Source organism: Trichoderma gamsii, assembly GCF_001481775.2.
Source record: "Trichoderma gamsii strain T6085 chromosome Unknown Scaffold_6.2, whole genome shotgun sequence".
Classification (NCBI taxonomy): Eukaryota; Fungi; Ascomycota; class Sordariomycetes; order Hypocreales; family Hypocreaceae; genus Trichoderma; species Trichoderma gamsii.
The window spans coordinates 474,406-495,837 of NW_020171343.1; the positions used below are offsets into that span (position 1 = coordinate 474,406).

Genomic DNA, 21,432 nt, shown 5'->3' on the forward strand with positions numbered 1-21,432 from the left:
AGAAAATATCGTGCCTCGGCTTGTGATTATATGAGGTTGTGTGCTATGTCGACACGCCCGGGTGACAGCCGGAAGATGAATGGGCGTTTGGTTTGCTACAGCAGAGGCTAAGAAACCCAGGATCGTGGTTGGCTGCCTCGCAAGAAACGCCAGATCTTATCTTAGCGAGAAGGCATTAATCCGGGGTAGGATGATCAAAATTAAAAAGTGTACACGGATACAACGGAGAGCTGCGATTCAATGTGTTCTCTTTTGCTGGGGGTGGTGAGTGGAGATGAGCCTCGGTAAGAGGGTTGAAGGCAGAAATAGCCGAATACACACAGCTAGCAGCTGCTTTGAGGCTCGGCAGTGGTGTAAGGCAGTTGGCTTCAGTTGGTTATAGGCGCTGGCTGACCATAGCTTGGAGAGCATATTTCAATCGTTTACGGTTGTCACTTCGTTTGCATATGGTCAAGACCGTTTCAAAGATGGCCTTAGAAAGAAGAATTTATTATTGTGCAGCGAACAAGATTTCCAAAGGGAGACAACTGCACAGCGAGATAGACTGCATTCACGCAGGCACCTACAGTGCTTGACACTGTATGATGTTGGCCATCTACATGCAATCCGATCAATGCTATCAAGCCAGATCAGCGTCAATAAGTGTATGATTGCAATCGAGCCAAAAGTATCCATACATCTATTAATTAACAGCTATTTACATCATCCAGCTGATCAGAGCGTCAAATATGAAAGTGATGTACAGAATACGTAGGTCGAAAGTTACATACAGTGAGCGTACTATAATCATACTGTCCCTTTCTTGGCTTTACTCTCCACGTCGCTAACACTTCATAGAGTACAGTGAGGTATCAAAATCCCTTCACCAGCATCAGCAATTCCAGCTGCACATGGATTCACCTTGGTTATGAACTCATAGGCATTTGAAACTAGGTATGGCAGTAATCGCATATAGCAGCGATTGACGTTGACAAATAGCTTGCGCGTCGTGTCACGGCAAAGGTTACTTGTGCAACTGCGGCTGAGAACAGGACTCAACTTCATGCTCGTTATGTACATGGGCATACACTCTCATCGTCAACACCAACTCGGTGTCCATAAACAAAGATGCCAGCACCGGCGTCAACACCAGTTCCACGCGTCATTCTCTTCGCCGGGGCTCCATCGCCAATCTCAGTGAATACCGAGTCCTGCACTCTAGAAGGCTTCGATGAGACGTTCCAACGATTCTTTGGGCGTCTTGACAGCAAACACCAGAAACAGCAACACACGGACCAAGCTTTAAGTATTCAAACTGCGTCTCAGCCACCCACACACGCCGTTTGGAGGTCTGTGCCATTGAACCGCCGGCCCCTCCACACCGGACTGAGCCAGAATCACAGCATCTTGAGCGGCTCTTTTCAAGGCCATCGCGACTTCTTCACCACGGCTGATGCTCTCTCCGTGGACGAGACTCAATCTTTCGATGGCGGTGAAGATGGAGGAACAGTACTTGCACAGTTCTGCGAAGAGTCGCTCGCGGCTCACACTCTCATGCCGTCTAGTCAGATTGCCAACTTCAGCATGGATAATATGGAGGATGCTACAACCTCGTTCATGACAAATGATACAGATGAAGTATCCTTGCAGGATCGTACGAATCCCTTGACACCGCCTATACCATTACATCTATCAGACTTGGAAGACGTTCCCTCCGCCCGTCGGATTCTCGCTCTGAGCCCCCAGACAGTGACGCTCAACTTGATCGTTGCCGTCATATCCATAGCGCAGCCTCGGACCGTCACGACGCGCTGGGGCACCACTCTGTCGCTAGTCGAGGTTCTTGTGGGCGATGACACCAAGTCAGGCTTTGGTGTAACTTTTTGGTTGTCCAGCGATCAAGCTACAACCGGTCAAATCAGCAAATTGAGGCGGCAAGACGTCGTTCTGATGGAGAATGTGGCGCTACACGTCTTCCGGGGCAAGGTCTATGGCCAAAGCCTGCGCAAGAATCTTACTCGGGTCAACCTTCTCTGGCGAAGCGAAGGGGGTGGGTATTACCAGAGCAGAGATCTTGCCCAACGAGCCGCGGCGAAGCATCCCCAGCAGGAAAAGACGAGGCTCGTCAAGGACTGGGTGCTTCATTTTGTCGGGCGAGATTCGGGAGCAGTCACGAGAAAGAGGGCCAGTCGACTATCATGGGACCAACCTCCTGACGATACGCAGTAATACACCGTTTAGGAAAAAGGTCTTTCATATTCTTCTATTTAGATTATGCCAAGGGATCTATCCAAAGCCTATATACGCTACAATTCAAAGATGCATTGCACCAACGCCATAAATGTCCAAGACGATGTGGGTATGATTTAAAATACAAGGCTCGAAAACGAAAATTCAAGCAAGAGCGGAGTGGTGACTTGGTTTCTCAGTTTATGCCATACCAATGGACATTTCAGGCTTCTTGCCGTTGGCGCCCTTCTTCACCGACCTCCACTCAAAGAAGAGACTGCACACAAATGCAAGGGCGGCACATGCCACGGAAATGTAGTAAGTGTGGCGCAAACCGAGATTGTACGCCTCAAGAACAGTCTCCAGGGCATCCAAGCGGCCGATGCCTGCAAGCACAGACTTGATCTCAGAAGCACCGCTGTTAATGAAGAGCTGAGGATCGATGCCAGTGTTGTCCTTGGCGAGCTGGTCGATGAGTCCGTTTTGGAAGAGCGTCTGGGCAACGGCGACAAATACTGCGCCTCCCAGGATCTGGAAAAACTGCACGCAAGCAGTACCGACGGGAACCCATTCCTGGGGTAGAACCGTTTGCACAACCAAGACGCTGGTCTGGAATCCAGCTCCGATGCCCAGGCCGGCAAGGACTTGGTATCCGAACCATTCCTTCAGCGGGGTGTGGACGGCGAAAGTCGTAATCATACCGCAGCCGATGGTGTACAGAATCGTGGATGGGAGGATGAGATAGTTGTAGTAGCCGATGACGGGGATGAGGCCACCCGTAACGATGGACATGAAGACGCTGGAAAGGAGGAGAGGCAGGATCTTAATACCAGCTGTGACAGCACTGACACCCTGGATGGCTTGGAAGTAGATGGCTGTTTGCACAGTTAGCAGAAAGGCTCAGTCTGGGACGTTCGAAATAAATGTCTACTCACAAAGATAAAAGATGAGGGGGAAGAAACCAGCGCCGAAGAAGAGACTGAACATCATGGCAGCAAGAACGTTGCGGTCCTTGAACATTCGAGGCGGCAATGTTCCCTTGTCTCCCTTCCAGAATTGGATGCCAACAAAGACGAGGATCATGAGGCCAAAGCCAACGAACAGGCCAATAATCTTGGAATCGCTCCAAGCATACTCTGCGCCACCCCACTGCAGGGCCAGGATGAGGCACACAATAGCGGGAATGAAGATAGCCGTGCCGAGAAGATCGATTTCGAGAATGCGCTCCAGGATGGTCATGCCCAGAGTGTCGTCCGAGTTGCGGTTGACGTGCAGCAGGAGGACGACGATGAACATGGCGAGGCCGCCGATGGGGAGGTTGATGTAGAAGCACCATCTCCAGGAGACTTTCTCGGTAAAGGCACCGCCGAGGAGAGGACCGGCAACGGAGGCGATTCCCCACATGCCACCGATGAGGCCAAAGGCAATGGGACGCCTCTCGAGGGGCACTATCGCAGCAATTAGCAAACTGCCGGTTTTATTTCAACTTTCAGAGCAACATACTTGATAGAGAGATGATGACAATAGATCCAGAGAATAAGCCAGCGGTTCCAACCTAGCCCCTCTCAGTCAGCATTCAGATCACAAAAAGCAAATAGGGGGTTCAAGGAAGACTTACTCCCGCAACAGCTCGCCCAACAATCAGCGCCTTTGACGACGGCGCCACGGCCGAGAGCAGACTTCCAACCTCAAAGATGAAGATTGCGGCGAGATAGCACCACTTGACGTTGAAGTACTTGTAGAGAGCACCGTACATTGGCTGCAGGGCTGTGGCGGTAAGCAGATAGGCGGAACCATACCAGCCCTGTCGATCGATGGTTAGTTAGATCGGATGTCTCACTTTTTTCATTCAAATCAAAACGTCATAGCGATTTCTCAAAACTCACAATGTCCTTCACACTCTGGAATCGAGCCGTGATCGTGCCCAGCGCAGGGGCGATGATTGTCTGATCCAGCGCAACCAGGAAAATTGCCATACACAGCGCGACAATAATGGAAACCAGCTTCACGCCCTTGGGATAGTTTGCAGTGGCACTCGTCGCCACCGTATCGGTCTTGGTGACCTCTTCCAGCATTCCACCGTCCTTGTTCGTCTCGTCGGCGCCCGCCACGGCGAGTTCCTTTTCATTGTCATGGTCACGACTCAGGGGCGGCGGGATGGAGTCGCGCTCAGTCTTGTCTGATGACAGACGGGGCGTTGGCGTGGAAGACATTTTTGTTCCTCTCCCAGGTGTGGCGTTGAGGTGCTTCAACGAAGAAAGGAAGAAGGGAAAAGGAAAGAGAGGCGCCCTATTCTATTTGTTAGTTCATTATATATAATTAGAGTTGGCCGTCTCGATATCAGCCGGACCCAGCGATGGATCTAGTCAAAGAAAAAAAAAATTGACATCGGCCATAATGCACCAGGTTTTACGTACTAGCGTCGCGAGTTGGCTGCCTTTTCCGCAGCTTTTAGTTTCGTTTTTCGTTGTTTTCCCCCCCTTTTCTTTCGGACCTCGTTTCCGACTAAGACGATATCAGAAAGAAACTAAAGAAATAGGCTTAAAGACCGTGAAAGGAATAATGTTCGAAGGGGCAACAAATGTGGTACACCTTTTCAGCCTTATATCTTGCTCACCTACCTAAAGAATGCAGTATCTAACTGATGTCGATCTATCACACCACTCAACAGGCTCACATGCAAGGTTTCGGCCCTCAGCAACCTGTATTCCTAATCAACTACTGCATATTGCACCAAGGCGGTCAAATTAAAAGTCCTCATTATAAATACTGGTATCCAAAAACTCGATGCACGAAAGCCCGCTGCCGCCAACCATCGAGTTTGCAGCCTGGCATCAACTAAGCTTAGAGCGAAACTCCACACTGCGTGGCGAAACTCGCCCTTCGCGATTGCTTCCCTCCCCTGGCTCTCTAGCGGCGGCTAATGGACGATAGCACAGCCCAGGCAGCTTACAAAAATAACAAAGAATCTAGACCTCAATACAAGACTACCCAGGTACAGAATCATCATGCTTTACGCGGAGATTAGATTGAGAAGCCCGAGCTTAAAGCCCTCTGACTAACACCGGGATTGCTCCGCCCACGTATTGCATTTTAGCGCCAAAACAAGAAAACGAAATAAAATAAAATAAAAATCATAAGGGAGCCAATAGACGCCGGTAGTTGCTCCCCAGAGGCAGATCCTGCATGAGACGAGGAGTCGAGCTACAGAGCAAAAACGGTATGACTCAACAGGCGTTAATCACCTGATGCGGTTTAGTGGACGAGCAAGTTGCGGGTAAAATGGCGGGCTTGGAGGATGCCCGATGTCCGAGGGGAGCTTTTGGTAGGATTTTTGGTGGGAGCAGCTATACTGTACTAGTCAGTTGCTCATATGAGGCAGTTTGAAGAAGAAGAAGAGGAAGAGGTTAAGCTGTTAATGGCACTAATTACTGCCAATACGAGTAAGGACTATTGGGTTTGGGCTTTCTTTGTTAGGCATCAGATAAGACATCAAGACAGGTCACTTCAAAAGATGCAAAAATCCAAGGCCAACATCAGATAAGATCAAGCCTCATATGTGTCTATGTAAGCCAGATTGCATCCCCCTCTGCACACTCAAACAAATACACGTACTCGTACTTCGTATACAAAACATAAGCTTTCGTGGCGAACTCACGCAAGTCAGGGGGGGCCAAGTGGATTCAATTCCCACTTATTCCCAATCCCGAGAAGCTTAGCCCAACTTCATCCATAGTACGGGGATCGAATCCCTCGAAGCTACAAAAAGGGCTGAGGCACGTCCTTCTTTTTTTTAATCTGGTTGTTGCTCGGGGTTGCCTCCACAGCGAGGCCCGGCCAAAATCCGCAACTCTAACTCCATATGAATGAGACACGGCGCAACTAACTCCGCAACCAAACAACGCCCCTATATTCACGACTTTCGTGAAGAGCAGCTGAACTGGATGCAACAAGCGCACGTACGGACAATGCCATGCTACTGTAGTATATCGTCCCATTCTCCGCGTTATATCCAATCCTGCCACGTCTACGCTGCGTCACGGCTACCCCGTGGCCTATCAAGTCAAGCGCATTAGACGGTATCAGGAAATTAAAGGCAAAAGATGTAAAATGATATCCCTCTATCAAAATCTAGATGAACCAAATAGTATCATGCTTATTTACGTATTGCTCGGGCACCCATTCCCCCGAGCCCCTAGTTTGACTTCTCTTCAGTTTCTTGCACCGGAGGGATCCAAACCAGCAAGCCGTCTTTGTCAATCTTCATCCCCTCTGTCGGTATAACTCTAAGCACCTTCTGGAAGTACTTGTCTCTTACCACCAGTCCTGGCCGTACATACACGCCTCGTACAAGTGGCATCAGACGGTAAGTCTGGGTGCGCCTCGACATCGGTAGCAGGTGCATCGTCGTCTGTTTGGATCCGGAGAAAGCGAATGCATCACTTGGTTCCATCGCCAGACCAAATGTCAAGAAGTGGCTGGATGGATTTTCAATCGTAACGTCGAGCCGCACGAGGCCAGTCTTCTCCTGCGAACTGTGAAGCACCGATGCCAGCACTCTAGGCTCCGTCCCAAGCACCATGTACTGCCCAACTATCATTGTCGTGACGTTAACTAGGCCAGTCTCCCCATCCGTAGATCGCCGTCGTCGCCAGCGGACCACGAGTGCCAAATCTATTGCGACTGGATGCCTGTCGTCCAGCGTGACCTTTTCTGCTACTAGATCGAACCGAGCTTCATACATCGTCTTGGGTGCCACAATCATGCCATCTGCGGAGAATTCGGGCTGGCTTACAACACGGCACCGTCCGCCAGGCGTCACCGACGTAACCTGCATGTCGAGGCCTATTACGTCTAAATCTTCGGTTGCAAACGATGCATAGTGGCAAACAAGACACCATTGCTGCGTGAGTCCCTTTGCCGGAACAACATCGCCTTCGGATACGTCTTGTAGGTCTTCGTAGTCGAAAAGGCTCGGCCAGGGATCTGGATGGAGTCGCGGCATCAAGTCGTAATTGGCTTCAAACGCATTCACAATATTGAGGTGGATAGGCAACACCTGAACAATTGGTGTTGCAGCGTCTGACTCCAAATGATAATCTGCTCGAATCTGCAATTCGTATACCGTAGGCGCTGGTGCAGGGTCGAGATGAATTGACGCCTCCAACGAAGAGGAACTGGCTATGTGGCCAAGAGTAAGGTCCGTAACTTGAGACTCTTCCTCGGTAGCATCCACCTCTCGCTTATGTTCTCCAGCTTGGACTTGGAACCGAGGGATTCCCTTTCCAATGATCCGAACGTCCAATTTCACGTTGGCAGAATCGTCCTCTTCATTGTATAGGCCAATCCGCAGTGCAATCGGCTCATTTGCATAGTACTGCTCGAGGGGCTCTATCAACCTCAGCTTCATTTTAGGAGGTCGTGGTTGTATATGTAGAATATGTCCGTTGGGTCTGGACAATCGCGGTTTCACCGAGCCTTGAACGAACCATCCTGTGACTTTGCCTAGTTCTGACAATGAAAACTTATAATCCAGTTCAAATGTGTCGGCTTTGTAAGACAAAATTAGCGTAGATGCCGACGCCTCTCCTGGCTCTCGTAGAGGTATGTTCATCTCAAACACTTGTCGGTGGCCCGGTCTCAGTGTTAGATCGCATCTACCAGTCAGTTGATCTTCTTTCTCGTCCTTGTTGTCTTCATCTGCGTCCTCTTTTTTGTCTTCGCCTTCGTCTTGGTCCCCTTCCTCGACTTCGTTTTCGCTTTCACCTTTGTCCTTCTTTTCATCGCCTCCAAGTTGTTCGGTCAATGATACAGCCGCCAAAGATATAGGTCCTTCCGCAGAATCTATGTGCAGGGCCGAGTCATGCACGAGCGTGATTGGTCTAAGATGTCCTTCAAATTCCACTCGAATCGAAGATAAAGTAACTGGAGCGGCCACACTAAGCGCTTCAGAATTGAGGGACAGCTGGGCCAAGCACGTTTCGCCAGCCCGGCCCTCTTTGGCGCGGAAAACAAACGATGCTGATAAAAACGATGAAGCTAAATCGTCAGATATACTAATAGATGGCTTCGTGTCCAAGGTTACTCCATCTAGAGACTTGCTAAGATCGTAATGCCAGTTTTCCCTTCGTCTAAAGCCTGAACACCAAAGTCAGTATCAGGCACGAAAGTGTGAAAGATGCGCGACCTACGTTTATCCATTAGTTCCCAATCAGTGGCGACCACAACGTCCGCCCGCCCAGTCTCCGCCGCTGCTCGTCTCACAAGCCATAAGATTTCTTCAGAAATGTCGAGCCACCATTCAGAGCGAAAGGATTTATCTTCCCATAGAGGTCGGAGCATTCCTAGTACTTCATTCCATGCCCCAATTGTGGCCATCTCTCTTGCACACTCCAAAGATATCTCTGCCGCAATTCGGTGCTGCTTTCTTGCTTGAAATTGACCCCTCGCGTTGAGGAGACAGTCTATTATCAGTTGTGCATGATTGACTCCCTTTCCGTTCAGTGGATATTCTTCGTGGGGCGGAGGGCACATATATGTATCATAACGGTATGCTTTGCTAGACAACCTCGACGCGGGCGAAGCGTCTGGCGCTCCTCTATCATCGTCGGGGATCCTATGAGCCAATGCTTTGCGAGCTCCGAGATGGCGCGCAGCAATTCGATACCAATAACCCGTATGGTGCAATAACTCCCACGGATGTAATCGTTCTCCAATAAGTGTTTTTTCTGGCTGCAGAAAGATGGTCATAGTCGAAGGCCCCAGGCCAGGAACCTCAGTCTTCTCAATAAGACCAGCCATCACCATCGCCCACCGGGCTTCCCAAGCTTGCCAGCCATAGTTGTTTGTACCCCTTCCTCTGGCATCAACAAACTCGCTGATGCGGTCGCGATGAGCCTGCCATCTCCTAACCGCCATGCTCGTTTGTCCCATCCATAGGTGCATTCGCAAACAGCGGATAGAGATTATGTCAGCCAAAAGCCGTGCCTCGTTCCAGCGAGGGCTCCAACTGGGGATAATATCAAGAACATCTTGGCCTAGCAAAATCTCGTACGCCTGTTCAAAAGATCGGATCGCCGCGTCAATTTCTTGGCGGAATTCAGCAAAAATAGCCAACTTGAAATCATAGCGAAAATTCCAGTCGGACAGCGATAACGTTTGCGACGTCCCAGAAGTTGGCGGCACTGTTGGCTGAGGAACGATTCCTCGGGATCGCTTCTTCCTAGCATGCCTCCCAAGGTCTCGATAATACTCAATGGACGTGGTGTACAGCAAGGAGAGGACGCTATCCATCACTCTCTTCAAATCTGACGGCGACTCCTGGGGCGTAACGTAGAAGATTGATTTGGGATCTAAGCCAGTTCCCCTTCGAATATTCTCCAGCCGATCTTGTATAATATCAGCAGTCAATTTCCTGGCATCTTCATCGCCCAGAATTATCACAACCAAGCGCGTTTTATAACCCGATTCTACCAAGGTCGCCCTTATGTGATTAAGATCTGTCTTTAGCTTGTTGTCGCCCAGCGTAGCAATGTTTGGGTCGCTGATCAGTGTTTGGAAGCACACGAATATGCTAGGGATCGCTTCCTGGTGCTTCTTGATCCATTGCGCATTAATCAGCCCGTCTGGGTATAGAGCTGACGAAGGGCTGAGGGGCGAGAAAGGCGAGTGCAGTATCGGGGCCGTGGTCATCGGTTCGATCGTTTCAGGCAGCCGGGCTCGTCGAGATGGAAGTACATAGGACTATAGGCAGTCAGAAACGCGCCGCGCAACCTCATTCGCTTTAACTCGAGTTCGCCATACTCTACCAACGGTCTTGATGCGAACCCTAAAGGGCTCGTCCCTCGTGATTGCAGTCCATGAGGTCCCACGTTCGTCCACCTCTTGAAAATACGACTGCAAAAAGTTCGCCTCTCTGCTCTCTAGAGGCGGCAGATCGGATCGAAGGAGGATTCCCGGGCCATTGGCCTTGGGAGGTTGCTCTGGCGGATCTGAATTCAACCCCGACACCACGATGAGCGGCACATTATGATCGAGGCTTCCCAAGGGGTAGCCATCCATGATGATTGGCTCGGCGTCGAGAATACATAAGCCAGGCGTTTACTTTGGTGTAAAGGAGCTTCGCATCCAGATGCGCAACTGCTCGAGTCTCTGTTAGAGCTGGCGAAGCAGTGTTAGCACCAAGCTGCCCCTCCGTTATAGCGCAAAGCAGCCCACCTTGCCAGCTTCTCTCTAGACGAAGGATACTCGCAGCGCTTCTCCAGCAAAAATGCCAGGAATCTCAAGATGTCGGGTTCTGATAAGAGCAAGCTAAACCGTCAAGCAAAGTTGCATTTTGGCTTTGTGGCTCTTCACCGAAATGGGCGCTAGCTCATAAGCACAGAAGATGATGTTCGCCCAGCTCTCTCCACGCTGTGGGCGATAATGCTGCGGCAGCCATTGCGGGACACATCTAGCTGTGTCAAGTCGGCCGCCGGCGTCGGAAGAACGCCGGGTACCAAACAAGCGCATCTTCAAAAATTCAATGCGCGAACCACCATAGCAAACATCTACGCCTATACTCCCCTCCAAACAACGATTGCCAACCGAAAAGTCCGCTGAGCGGCGAAAATTGAACTTTCCCTTTCGATTTCAAATATTCTGCGATAAACGGATTTCGCGACCATGAGACCGACACAAATCCTCGGCGTTGGCAAATACCGCCACCTCAAGCTCACGACCAAGGATGTTGGCCGCGGCTTCTACAAGGGAAACCGAACTGGAGCCATGGGACGACACACAAAGTATGGTGGTTATATCATTGAGTGGAGCAAAGTCCGCACCTACGTCGTTCCCCAGAACCTCAGCGAGTCCAAGGTACGAATGCCCGATCATTGCTACATTTACAACGTCCTTCATGTATGAAGTCGAAGAAGAATGAGCGAGAGGCAAGCAGCTGACCCTTCCTTTGTGTAGCTCACTCCCTTTGTGAGCCGAGAAGTGCGATCCGAGCCTGGTGACTACAAAGGCCTGGCCAAGGGTCCTCAAGATCCTTACTTTTACGTCGAGCAATGGAAGCGATACAACGGCGTCGATTAAAACTCGAAATCACCTCTCATGAATAAAAATACCCCACCACATATACAGACGAAGAGAGCACATATAAACACAGCGTCTTCGAAAAATGGCCTCTTTCGGGCTCTACGAACCAAATCGATAGCGGAAGTCAAGGGTATTCCGCTGGAGTTGTATATAACACACCCTGCGAACATTGTATCACTACCATGTATGATGAAGTTGGATAGAAACAAAAGAGGGGAAAAGGAGGATAAGATAACACGACGGATATTGTGCAAATAGCCATAAACACGCAATGCCAAAAAAGTAAAAAATATTCAAATTCATATTAAATAAAGGCGCCACTATATACGTGGATTGGATATCGCTAGTCACATGCTTGCTTTGCCATCTTTCCCTTCCTCCAAGTCTTTCCAACTCTTGCTAAATTATTAAATGCCCATCTCTTCTATAGCTCACGTCTCTATCGTGACTTGCGGCAAGTCTTCTGGAGCCGTAACAAAAGTCTCCATCCCAGGGCGCTGCAGCTCAGCCTTTTCGGTCTCGTTCACGTCAGCCAATCCATTAGTAGTAGCTGGAGATTTCTCATCGACTAAGTCTCCCTTCGAGCCTGACATGCTAGCAAACTCCATTGCTGGCTCTGGGCTCATAGCTCGCGAACCAGGCGTCATTGCCGAGTTCAGTGTAATCATGCTCGCCGTTTCCGCATCATTCTTTATGCTGAACGGCAAAGCAATTCCGTCAAGGAACGGTCTCTTGCCAGCCACGCCAGTTTCGGGGGAGTAGTCCGGGCTGAGAAGGCCATCATGAGCAGCTTCCTGTTCTCGACGCCTAGCGATCAACTGCGCTACGGGAGTTTCGTCGTTGATCTCTTCATTGCTGGTTTGATGCTCGTCTCGTACAATCCGCTGATGAGAGGGTCTTCGGCTATGTCCCGGTTTCTCAAAATGCGACGCGCCATTGGTCTCATTGGGAGTAACTGCTACCATCTCGGGCTCATGGTTGGCTTTCTGCTCTCTTTCCACTGTCTGCTCGTCGTGTTTTGATCCCCAAAGCGACCATATCGCCAAGCCAAAGCTCTTCCTTCTCTTGCCTGTGGGCAGCTCCGCATCTTTAGGTATTCGTCCAGCCAAGGCACTTGGAGGCGGATGCTCATCTACGCCAAAGTCTTTGTATCCAGCAATCATTTCTTTGATGAGCTTCTTGTGTACTTTGGCTTTTGCACTGGCGTATCTAGTATCGTACGAATGTTTAGTTTCTAGCCACTTTTTAACAGGGCCTTCCTTAATAACTCCGATTTCGCTAGGCTTCATTGTGCAGCCTGGGAGCTCTTCTTCGAGTGGGAGAGGCAAAATGGTGCCATTGCGAGCTATTCGCTGCCGAATCATGTGGTTCTTAAACGGCGGGAGGGGGTCTCCTGCTCTTCCAACTTCAGCAGGCATAGTATCCTTCTTGGGCTGCCTGTCTTGGCTTCCCTCTCGGTCGTCCCGTCCAGCTTCCGTATCAGAGCCAGAGCTAGTAATGACGGAAATGTCGTCGTCATCCATAATCTCAATGTCTCTGTTCTGAGCACGTGCCAAAGCCCAAGCACCGAACTGCGCAATTGATCTATACATGTACTTGGCAGGGCTAGTAAAGCTCAGAGTTGGGGCAACGTGGCACAGGTCGTCCCATACTTGAAGCTGCACATGGGTGGGCTTGTATTTGGCAAGTAACTCTCTTCCACGCTCCGTCAAGACCTCGTCCGCGGGAGCATATTTTGCCGGGTTGGCACACTTATGAGCCAGATAGATCTGCTCATCGCGGAGGATCTCGCCACCACCAACTGTAATCAGCAGAGGCGGTAGCCCACCCAGCGTTGGTTGCATGACGGGGCTCACCAACGGATGTGCCAGAAGGGAATTTTTTGTATACATCTAGCACAGCGTCAGACAAGTCAATCCCATCACAGCTACTCAAGCAGCCGAACTCACCTGAATCTGGTCCTTCATGGTCACCAATTCTCCATCAATTGTAACAGTCAAAAACCTTTCCGTCTCAGCATGGATGCCACCGCTGTCAATTTGAACATTGGCATCTCCATCGCTCAGCGGGGCCACGGGAGCCTGCTGTTTCCGCTCTAGCTCAGCAATAGGCGGCGCATTCTTCTTTGTATCGCTCTTCTTTCGCTTTTCTACCTCCGCTCTAATCATCTTTTCGTCATCATCGTTTGGTGGTGGCCAAGCCTTCGATGGCTTATGGTGGAAGCCCGATTGCGGTATGTAGTCTAATGGCGCATCACCAGCAACACTAGGGAATGAGTGAGTCAAATCACCCCATGGACTAATGAGGATGCCTCCGGCAGGCAGCGGAATGCCTTGATCTCGAAGAAGGCACAACATGGTCAAAACCATGCCTCCGCCTGCCGAGTCTCCAGCCAGTATGATCGTGGTGGGGTCTTGGATCGACAGGAGATACAGGTAAGTTGCTATACAATCCTGAAGGCCACACGGGAATGGATATTGAGGAGCCAGCCTGTAACGCGGAGCAAGGACTCTAGCCTTGAGCTTCCTCGCGTGGCGCTGCATTTGATATCGATGCTCATCGACGCTCCCGAAATAATAGGCGCCTCCATGCACATAAAGCATCACACGGCGCAGCGGTTCGTTATTCTTCTTCCGCTCATTGGCGTCTGATCGCATCTCAATCCACTCGGCTTCCATGGGACCTTTCGGCCCTCGCCAGTGCCACCATTTCCTGCCGCCAACTTGACGGATGCCATCTGGCCCCAGCTCTTCCTCGATCAATTCTGCTGCTCGGCCGAGGTGTTCGTCGGGAATTATGACAGTCTCAAGCTTGACCCATTGAGGGTGCGGAACCCATTGTGCCGTAAATCCCTGAATCTCTTCGACGGTGTGGTGAGAGGCGTACTCGAGAAACGACCGAATTAGATGCAGCCCCTCATCGTACGACAGATGCGTAGTAGGGTGCTCTTTCAAGCTCTTTTTGTTAAGGTACTACAAGCTCCCAAGAAGTAAGAGTTAGCAATCACACAAAGCAACACGGAATCAGCGCGCTCTGTCGAATCTCTGAAACAAACAGAATCCTCGGAGCCAGACCCGCGCCACTGAGCTTCACCTACGTGTGCAAATAAAGTCGACACTACTGTTGGCGTCACAGCCAATGATACGGAGGTCGTGTTGAGCCTGTTCATATCGATTTTGTTTGCCCGCCAGGTCCATCGATATGTTCAGATCGCGGATTTTTTTTCTTTATTTTAAGGAGCCTCCTGAGAATGAGGCCGCCACGCAGGCATTATCGGGCAACATGGCCAAGAAATAACATTACCATCAGGGGCCCCATGATGTCATGCCATATGGCAAGGAACAGGCTTGGCCCACGATCCGCGAATGTCGGCTAGGGAAAAGCACTGCCGTATTAGTACTAGCCGCACATCTTACCTAGCTTTAGGTTGGTGGTCCGTGCGCGACTAGCACAGAGGCACAGTGGACGAGATTGAAAAAAAAAAAACACCAAAAATTTTTATGCAGCCTCATAGCCATTTTGAGCCCCTCCATATCCCCGCTAAATACATTCATTATCAGACATCATGGCATCTACAGACGCGATAGAGCTGCCGCCGGCTGGTGAGACAGATCTATAACATTCATCAGACTATGGAGTTTCCTTTTATTGACTCTGAATAACTACAGCAATCCGACAGTCCAACTTCGAGCAAGCCGTCGCATGCGCTCTGCACCTATGGCCGGCCCTGACCCTCTCGGTACAGAATAACTGGGGAGGACCCGACTCTGCAGACAAACGGGATTGGTTTGCTGGTGCCATCGTCGACCTCTTTTCTGAGTTTACCGATGTGCAGCCCGGAGAGACCGCCAAGGCCACCAATGCCGCTGACGAACCGGATATGGAAGACGTCGAGACAGTGCTGCTGCAAGTGATGATCGACGAGTTCGAGGTCAACATCGACGATGATTCTGGTCTGGAAGTTGCTAGATCCATTGTCAAAGCGAGATCACAGTGCGCCATCGGCGACTTCAGCGACGAGGTCAAGACTCTGAACGAGCGATTCGCGAATCGGACGGCCAACAAGGTGGACCAAATGTTTAAGAAAGCCGAGGATCAGGACCAAGATACAGACTGGGAATCTGGAGACAGCGACGAGGACGATGGAGACAACGGAGGCGATGTGGATATGGACGAGGCACCACCACTGGTATCTGTCCCTAAGGAGAAGCCTGCCCCAGAAGTCGACGAGGATGGCTTCACCATGGTCACCAAGAAGAAGAGGTAAACCTAGGATAGCAGAAAACCTGGGCGATGAAGTTATCGCCATGGGAGAACATCCCACTCGACATGATCCAAAAAACAATAGGTACACCACACAACGCTGTGCTGACTCGACATACCGAATATGCGATAGCAAAGCCAAACGCCAAATTGCCCAAGTGCTAGGAAACAAATTATGCACACAGATATATGGAGTAGACGCGGCGCAGAATTACTCCCAGTCTTCGTCGCTGTCTTCGCCCTCGCTATCCTCATCGCTATCATCCTCCTCACTATCATCGCTCTTCCCCTTTTTCTTGGGGTCTTTGGGACTATTTGGCGTCTGCGTAGGTAGCTGGCTTGTCTTTCCCGAGGCCGCGCCGACAACATCATAGCTGGCATCGGTTTCGGCTTCGGATTTTTCATCGTTGGATTTCCTAGACTCATCAGCTTTCGGCGGCTGGATTGTAGTTGACGAAGCAATAGACTCGGGCCTCTTTCCCTTAACCTCGGCAATCGACTTCTTGGTGGGAGCAGGCTTCTCGGATTCTTCGTCATCCTCCTCCGAATCTTCCTCCGAATGTTCCGAGTCATCGTCATCCCAGGCTACTTCATCTTCAGCGGATGCAGCTAGTAGAATGTCAGCAATTATGAGGCCAGATAATAAAAGCTACTATAGAGCAGATATAGAGCATAATTTTGTAACACTTTACCTTTAAGGAGATCTCTTCGGCGAGTTTCAGCTGTCTCGATTCCGTGACGCAGGAAGTAATATCTCTTCCAGAAGTCGGCGTAAGGAATCTGGTCGGGCACAAGCTTCTCCATAGTTGCGCGCAGCTCTGGATACTTTGCCAAGTCGCCACTGATGTCCTCCGTCTTCTTATCAATATCAAAGCCCTCAGTCCATTGTTCGTATTCCTCAGCAGATGGGTCTTTGGTAAAGCTCTCTGTCGATGTGTGGATAACGTGAAGCTGTGCGTCGAATCTCGAAGTGTGAATCACCCTTTTTCCCTGGGCATCCTTGCTCTCAAACATGACTTGGTTGTTTTCGGCCGACTCATCTGGAGGTGCAACGCTAATCGCATCTCGCAGGAAATCTCGGATGTTGCTTCCAAATTTAAGCAAAGCTTCGTCTGCGGCATCCTCAGCGCGCTGAAGATCCTTCAACCGCTTTCCGGCCTCGGCCCTTAGTCGCGTAAGCACATTCTCGGACTCTTCTCCAGTCGCCGGCGCCGTTGCGTTGGTTGGTGTCCTCTGGCTTTCCTCGGCATCGTTGCTAGCAGACATATCGGGGATGATGGTAGTTAGGGAGAGCGAGCGAGTCCTATTGACAATGGTTTCTCGCAGGCTAGTAAATCCCTTTTGCGCATCTTCGCCGACCTCTGCAAACTCCTTTGAAGCTTGGGTGTAGACTGATTCGCCCTGCAGCGACGTCAGTATCAACCACAAGTAGCGGTGGTGCGGCTGCGCTCTGGTTGTCATACCTGTTTGATCACATTTCCAAAGAATCCTCCAATCTTGGCACCCCATGGGCTTGCGGATATAGCCTTGTAAGCTTCCTGGATATCATTGTTCAGAGAATTCTGCGACTCGTCCTGCTTCGAGCTTTCCCCCGACTCCTCGGTATTCTTAGTGTAGGCTTCTTCCTGGATATGGTCGTATGCGAGATCCATGATGCGAGCGATCCAGGTCCGGTGACAAGAAGATTCTAGACAGAAATTTGAGCTCTCTGCCTCCTTAGTGAAGAGCCAGTATGTGTTTCGGAGCTCGTTCAGGGTGGATATGGAGGTCAGCACAGCTGCATCGGCGTTGGTTCACGAGGCTAATGGATCTCCTCCTGCGTTAGAGGTGGGTGGGCGGGGAACACAGATATCACGTGACTATGCAGCCAAGCCGCCAGGCCTCGCGGAGTACTACCCTGTAGAGGCTCGAGCATGTCAAGTGCTTTGCAGCATTGCTCTGTAAAATTGGCAATGTCTATCAATAAATAGTTCAATATGTCTGAGCTAAATAAATAAACAGCATGTACTTGGTCCATGCAAAAATTAGCGGCATAGGGCACCGAGAGGCAATGAAATTCACCAGCCGTTTGAAATGGAGCTGTGTGCATGTATGAGCGCGAAGTTGTAAGACGAGGATAGCTGGGCCACCGACGGGTTGCTCCCTTTACTTATACGCTGCGTATACATATACATTATTTTATTGAGCACTTCTCGATACTGGCAGGCATATGAAAAAATGATAAGGTCTTGAACTTACCTGCAGCCTATACCGTCGGCGGTCAAATGATTGCCGTTGATCTATATCCACATGCACTTAGGCATGGGCGGGAGACAGATCAGACAATCTTCCATTAGATACAACATCATGCCGATACGGCATCATGCTCTTGCACTACACGCAGTGTCTTCTTTCTCTTTCTCCTTACTTGTTCTCAGCTAATCTTCTCTTTCTTGTTTTTGTAAAGTGGCGTATAATGTCGCGCACTTGTTACCCATAATCTTGGGACTGATGTGTATAGGTACTACCGAGGTAGAGAGCACTGGCAACCACTCATTGCAACATTGCTATCTAGAGCCCGCATCTCTCATTTTACGAATAATGCACAACTTTCTTACGATTCACGTGGCGCAAATAGTCGCATCATTGGCCCCGTGACCCAATGATTGAATAGGCTCATAGTAAGCTGTAAGGCGATGCTATCAGGCTTATTCCAGGGATCCATAGCCGCAGACGATACTTGAAGAGTCGCGAGACTCCATAAGCCTGCTATACGGCTGCCTTGGTATATACCCGGATGCCCTGCCAAGTTTTGGTCTGACCCCCAGATAACTGCGGTACGCTAAGCGGCTGCATGTGAAGCTTCGATCATTAGACCATTCTCGGCCCAGTGGGATCGGGCACGATAAATTGCAGCTTACCTAGTATGCATAGGCAGGTATCTAACAAAGTGCAGGTGTAAACGGGATCGGAAGATCAGCAACGTTTATCTTGCCATACGCATAGACTATAACTAATAATAGTGCCATTCAGTAGCCATAATAGCCCACGACTTTTGAATTTTGGCATCATTCTTGGCGATAGCCTCATAAAATCGCATGTTGTCTGCCTATCGTTGATTGCACAACTGCACCTCAGGGTCCTGTAGGATCCCTTTGACATGACAAGTCTATGCCGTCATAATGCAGTTTAGGATGATTTACTCCAATCAACCAAGATCTACGTCGCTCCAGGCCTTGAGCTATGACCCCTTTTACCCCGTGTTCAATATAGCTTCACAGGGCGACCCGGTTGCTGCGCAAGCCTCCATCTTCGATCTCCTTCAAAAACCAAGATGCAGCGACCATTTTCTTGCGTCATCGCTCCCCAGAGTGGAAATTGTGGAGTTCAATAGATTTAAGCTTTGGCTACCAGATCGTAGAAATGACGTATATAAGCTACTTTCATTGGCCGACTGCGTCTTTTGACCCACTTATCATCCAGATTCGCTGCCAATTGCATCGCAAGTGTCCCTGAGCGCGACTACCAACTGCCACAGGGACGTTTTCGTGCCATGGAAAATGTCCAGAATGAATCGTAAAGTAGAGTTCCTGGTGAGATGTCGTGGGCTTGGAAGGACCCTGTTCTCATCTATATAAACCTCGAAATTTCCCCTGAGAAACCAAATCTTCTTTTCATCATCATCACAACTACAATCACAACCTCACACTCAAACAACTCACACAACCAACTCACCTTTTACGGTTTAATACCTACCACAACACTTCACAATGGAGACCGCCAAGCAAGCTTTCAACTACGTCTCTGAGTCCGTCCAGGGCGCTGTCTCTGGTGCTAGCAAGGAGACCAACAAGGAGATTGCCAAGAACGACAATGTCAGCGTTGGCTCTCGGTAAGTCGGAGCAAATATTCCGACCATACACCCATAGTGCAGTCCGCTAACAGTTTACAGCCTGACCGCCGCCAAGGATGCTGTCGGTGACAAGTTCGACGAGTCCGCACACAATGGCAAGGCCGAGGCTCACAAGGAGCTGGCTCAGAACTAGTGGATTGGAACGAAGGACCTCGAGGCCTTCAATGGCGTTCAGAACGGATCATAGCGAAAGGGGCCTATAGTCTACTAGGCATGAATTGATGATTTGAATTTTTTTCCGCACCAGTTTTTTCTCTCCCGTGGTCATGGACAGGTGTTCGTGAATGTGCTTCGAGATTCGTGGGGGTTTGCAAATTTTGCGCTTGGCAGGGCAAACTTGAATATCCATTGTCGGAGAAAAGATTCAGCAATTTCAGCATCGCCGAGACAAAAGTTCGACGTATTCCAGCCAAGGCAGTTCGTAACTGTCGTATCGTGCATGTTATGTAACAGGTAACAACCGCCAGCGTGTCTTTTTATCATGTGGTTCGTTGAGATGAGTCTATCGTCGCCCGGTTTCTTCGTATCCAATTGTTAAAAAGTTAATTGCGCATATGCTAGCGGCAATAGGCAAATGCTCAACTGCTGATAACAGGCAGTGAAGACAAAAGAGTCCGCAAGGATAGGAAGAAATAGCCTTATTCAGCTAGCCATTTGCCAATCCTCGGCTGGCATCGCAGCGGGGCAGCTGCTGGCAGTGGCGGTTTTGCGTGTAGCCTGACCTAAACCGTAGTGGCAATGGAACGTGAAGCTTATTGCTGCCCGATGCGATGTTTCGCCCAAGTCCTGCAGCTGCGCATCTTGTGATGGCCGTTAACTTGAAACAATATCCCGATCGTTTGCGAAGGATATCTGGAAATCTTATTAGCAGCGCGTGCAGCGTATAGGCAAAAAAGATTAAAGCTCTTTAAACGTGTCGCCGAAAGAGATCCACTTTTCGGTGTTATGTTCGGGTCAGGGTCTTTTTTTCCGGAATGGGGTGCAGGACTTACAACAGCTGCTCCCTTATCTCCACCCAACGTGTCTCTCACGTTAAAGGCGGAGATTGCAGCAAGCGCCGCAACGCCGTAGTCTGGGTGAGCCGTCTTTGACAGGCCAGCAGCTAACAAAGCGGGCGTGATAAATCCTCGCCGAGGTGCTTCTATCCTGTACAGGGCTTAGCCTGCCGTAAGGGCGCTGCTGCGACCCCCTGCGGTCTGACCAGAGTTGCGAGCGAAGAAAAAGGGTCCCGCGTATAAGTCGCAATCGGTGCTTAACCATCAGACTTGGCGTGGGTGCACTGCGGCAAATAACCTCACCTCATGGGGGCGACGGGCCGCTGTACTTTTGCGCGTGCAGATTGCTGACGATGGTGTGAATATCTCTGGGTGCTCATAGCTCGAGCAGATGAGGGGTGATACAGCCAAACCGTCGAGCAGCGTGAATCAAGACACAGTGGCAGTAAGCACTGGGCTATTCGGCACTTTTCCTAGAGGTTTCCGGGTCGGACAATGCGCAAATGCCGAAGGAGGACAAGCTGACACGGCTGGATTAGCACTGTATCTCGTAGTCAACGGGTAAACAGCGTATACACGCCGGATACGGAGGCGCAAGACGCTGCCATGCTTGCTGAGCAGGTAGCAGACATGTACGTGCCGGACTCGTATGCGCCTGTATCCCTGGCCGCCCAGTGTCTTGGGTGTAGAAGTGTGTAATCCGTAGCATTGGCTGTATGCAGCAGCAGAGGTAGGTACCTATCAGGGAAGGGCGGTCTTGGGGTCTCAAGCTCATAAGATATGGAGAGCTCTATCAGGACGTGACGGAGCTCGGAGATGCAAACGGAAGATGACGAGCCGTCCGAGTCGACCCGGGGATGAGAGCAGCAGGCCATCTATCTATGTATCTGTTCCTGGTGTTGCTCGTCCATCTCCATCGCAGCAACTGCCGTCCGGAAGACTCCCAGCTGCGCATCTCGTAAGCAAGATGCGGACGACACAGATGCTAGCAGA

General features: G+C 50.3%; 8 protein-coding genes across 8 annotated transcripts; 4 read left to right on the forward strand and 4 right to left on the reverse strand.

Moving 5' to 3' along the window:
* Positions 1-1,107: 1,107 nt before the first annotated feature.
* On the forward strand, positions 1,108-2,208 carry TGAM01_v202470 (hypothetical protein; the record flags this gene model as incomplete). The annotated part of the gene is made up of 1 exon (XM_018804068.1): positions 1,108-2,208. The coding sequence occupies one exon, from the start codon at positions 1,108-1,110 to the stop codon at positions 2,206-2,208; it is 1,101 nt and encodes a 366-aa protein (XP_018662806.1).
* Positions 2,209-2,409: 201 nt separating this feature from the next.
* Positions 2,410-4,421, reverse strand: TGAM01_v202469 (hypothetical protein; the record flags this gene model as incomplete). The annotated part of the gene is made up of 5 exons (XM_018804069.1): positions 2,410-3,083; positions 3,144-3,656; positions 3,712-3,763; positions 3,827-4,012; positions 4,095-4,421. The coding sequence occupies 5 exons, from the start codon at positions 4,419-4,421 to the stop codon at positions 2,410-2,412; spliced, it is 1,752 nt and encodes a 583-aa protein (XP_018662807.1).
* A 1,982-nt stretch (positions 4,422-6,403) lies between these two features.
* On the reverse strand, positions 6,404-10,269 carry TGAM01_v202471 (hypothetical protein; the record flags this gene model as incomplete). The annotated part of the gene is made up of 3 exons (XM_018804070.2): positions 6,404-8,346; positions 8,400-9,951; positions 10,012-10,269. The coding sequence occupies 3 exons, from the start codon at positions 10,267-10,269 to the stop codon at positions 6,404-6,406; spliced, it is 3,753 nt and encodes a 1,250-aa protein (XP_018662808.2).
* Positions 10,270-10,872: 603 nt separating this feature from the next.
* On the forward strand, positions 10,873-11,286 carry TGAM01_v202472 (hypothetical protein; the record flags this gene model as incomplete). Its single annotated transcript, XM_018804071.1, has 2 exons — positions 10,873-11,106; positions 11,164-11,286. 2 exons carry the CDS (start codon positions 10,873-10,875, stop codon positions 11,284-11,286), a joined length of 357 nt encoding a protein of 118 aa, XP_018662809.1.
* A 434-nt stretch (positions 11,287-11,720) lies between these two features.
* Positions 11,721-14,458, reverse strand: TGAM01_v202473 (hypothetical protein; the record flags this gene model as incomplete). The annotated part of the gene is made up of 3 exons (XM_018804072.1): positions 11,721-13,181; positions 13,239-14,261; positions 14,387-14,458. 3 exons carry the CDS (start codon positions 14,456-14,458, stop codon positions 11,721-11,723), a joined length of 2,556 nt encoding a protein of 851 aa, XP_018662810.1.
* Positions 14,459-14,854: 396 nt separating this feature from the next.
* TGAM01_v202475 (hypothetical protein) lies at positions 14,855-15,556 on the forward strand (the record flags this gene model as incomplete). The annotated part of the gene is made up of 2 exons (XM_018804073.1): positions 14,855-14,891; positions 14,958-15,556. 2 exons carry the CDS (start codon positions 14,855-14,857, stop codon positions 15,554-15,556), a joined length of 636 nt encoding a protein of 211 aa, XP_018662811.1.
* A 207-nt stretch (positions 15,557-15,763) lies between these two features.
* Positions 15,764-17,204, reverse strand: TGAM01_v202474 (hypothetical protein; the record flags this gene model as incomplete). The annotated part of the gene is made up of 3 exons (XM_018804074.2): positions 15,764-16,161; positions 16,245-16,953; positions 17,016-17,204. The coding sequence occupies 3 exons, from the start codon at positions 17,202-17,204 to the stop codon at positions 15,764-15,766; spliced, it is 1,296 nt and encodes a 431-aa protein (XP_018662812.2).
* A 2,097-nt stretch (positions 17,205-19,301) lies between these two features.
* TGAM01_v202476 (hypothetical protein) lies at positions 19,302-19,577 on the forward strand (the record flags this gene model as incomplete). The annotated part of the gene is made up of 2 exons (XM_018804075.1): positions 19,302-19,423; positions 19,484-19,577. The coding sequence occupies 2 exons, from the start codon at positions 19,302-19,304 to the stop codon at positions 19,575-19,577; spliced, it is 216 nt and encodes a 71-aa protein (XP_018662813.1).
* Positions 19,578-21,432: the final 1,855 nt, after the last annotated feature.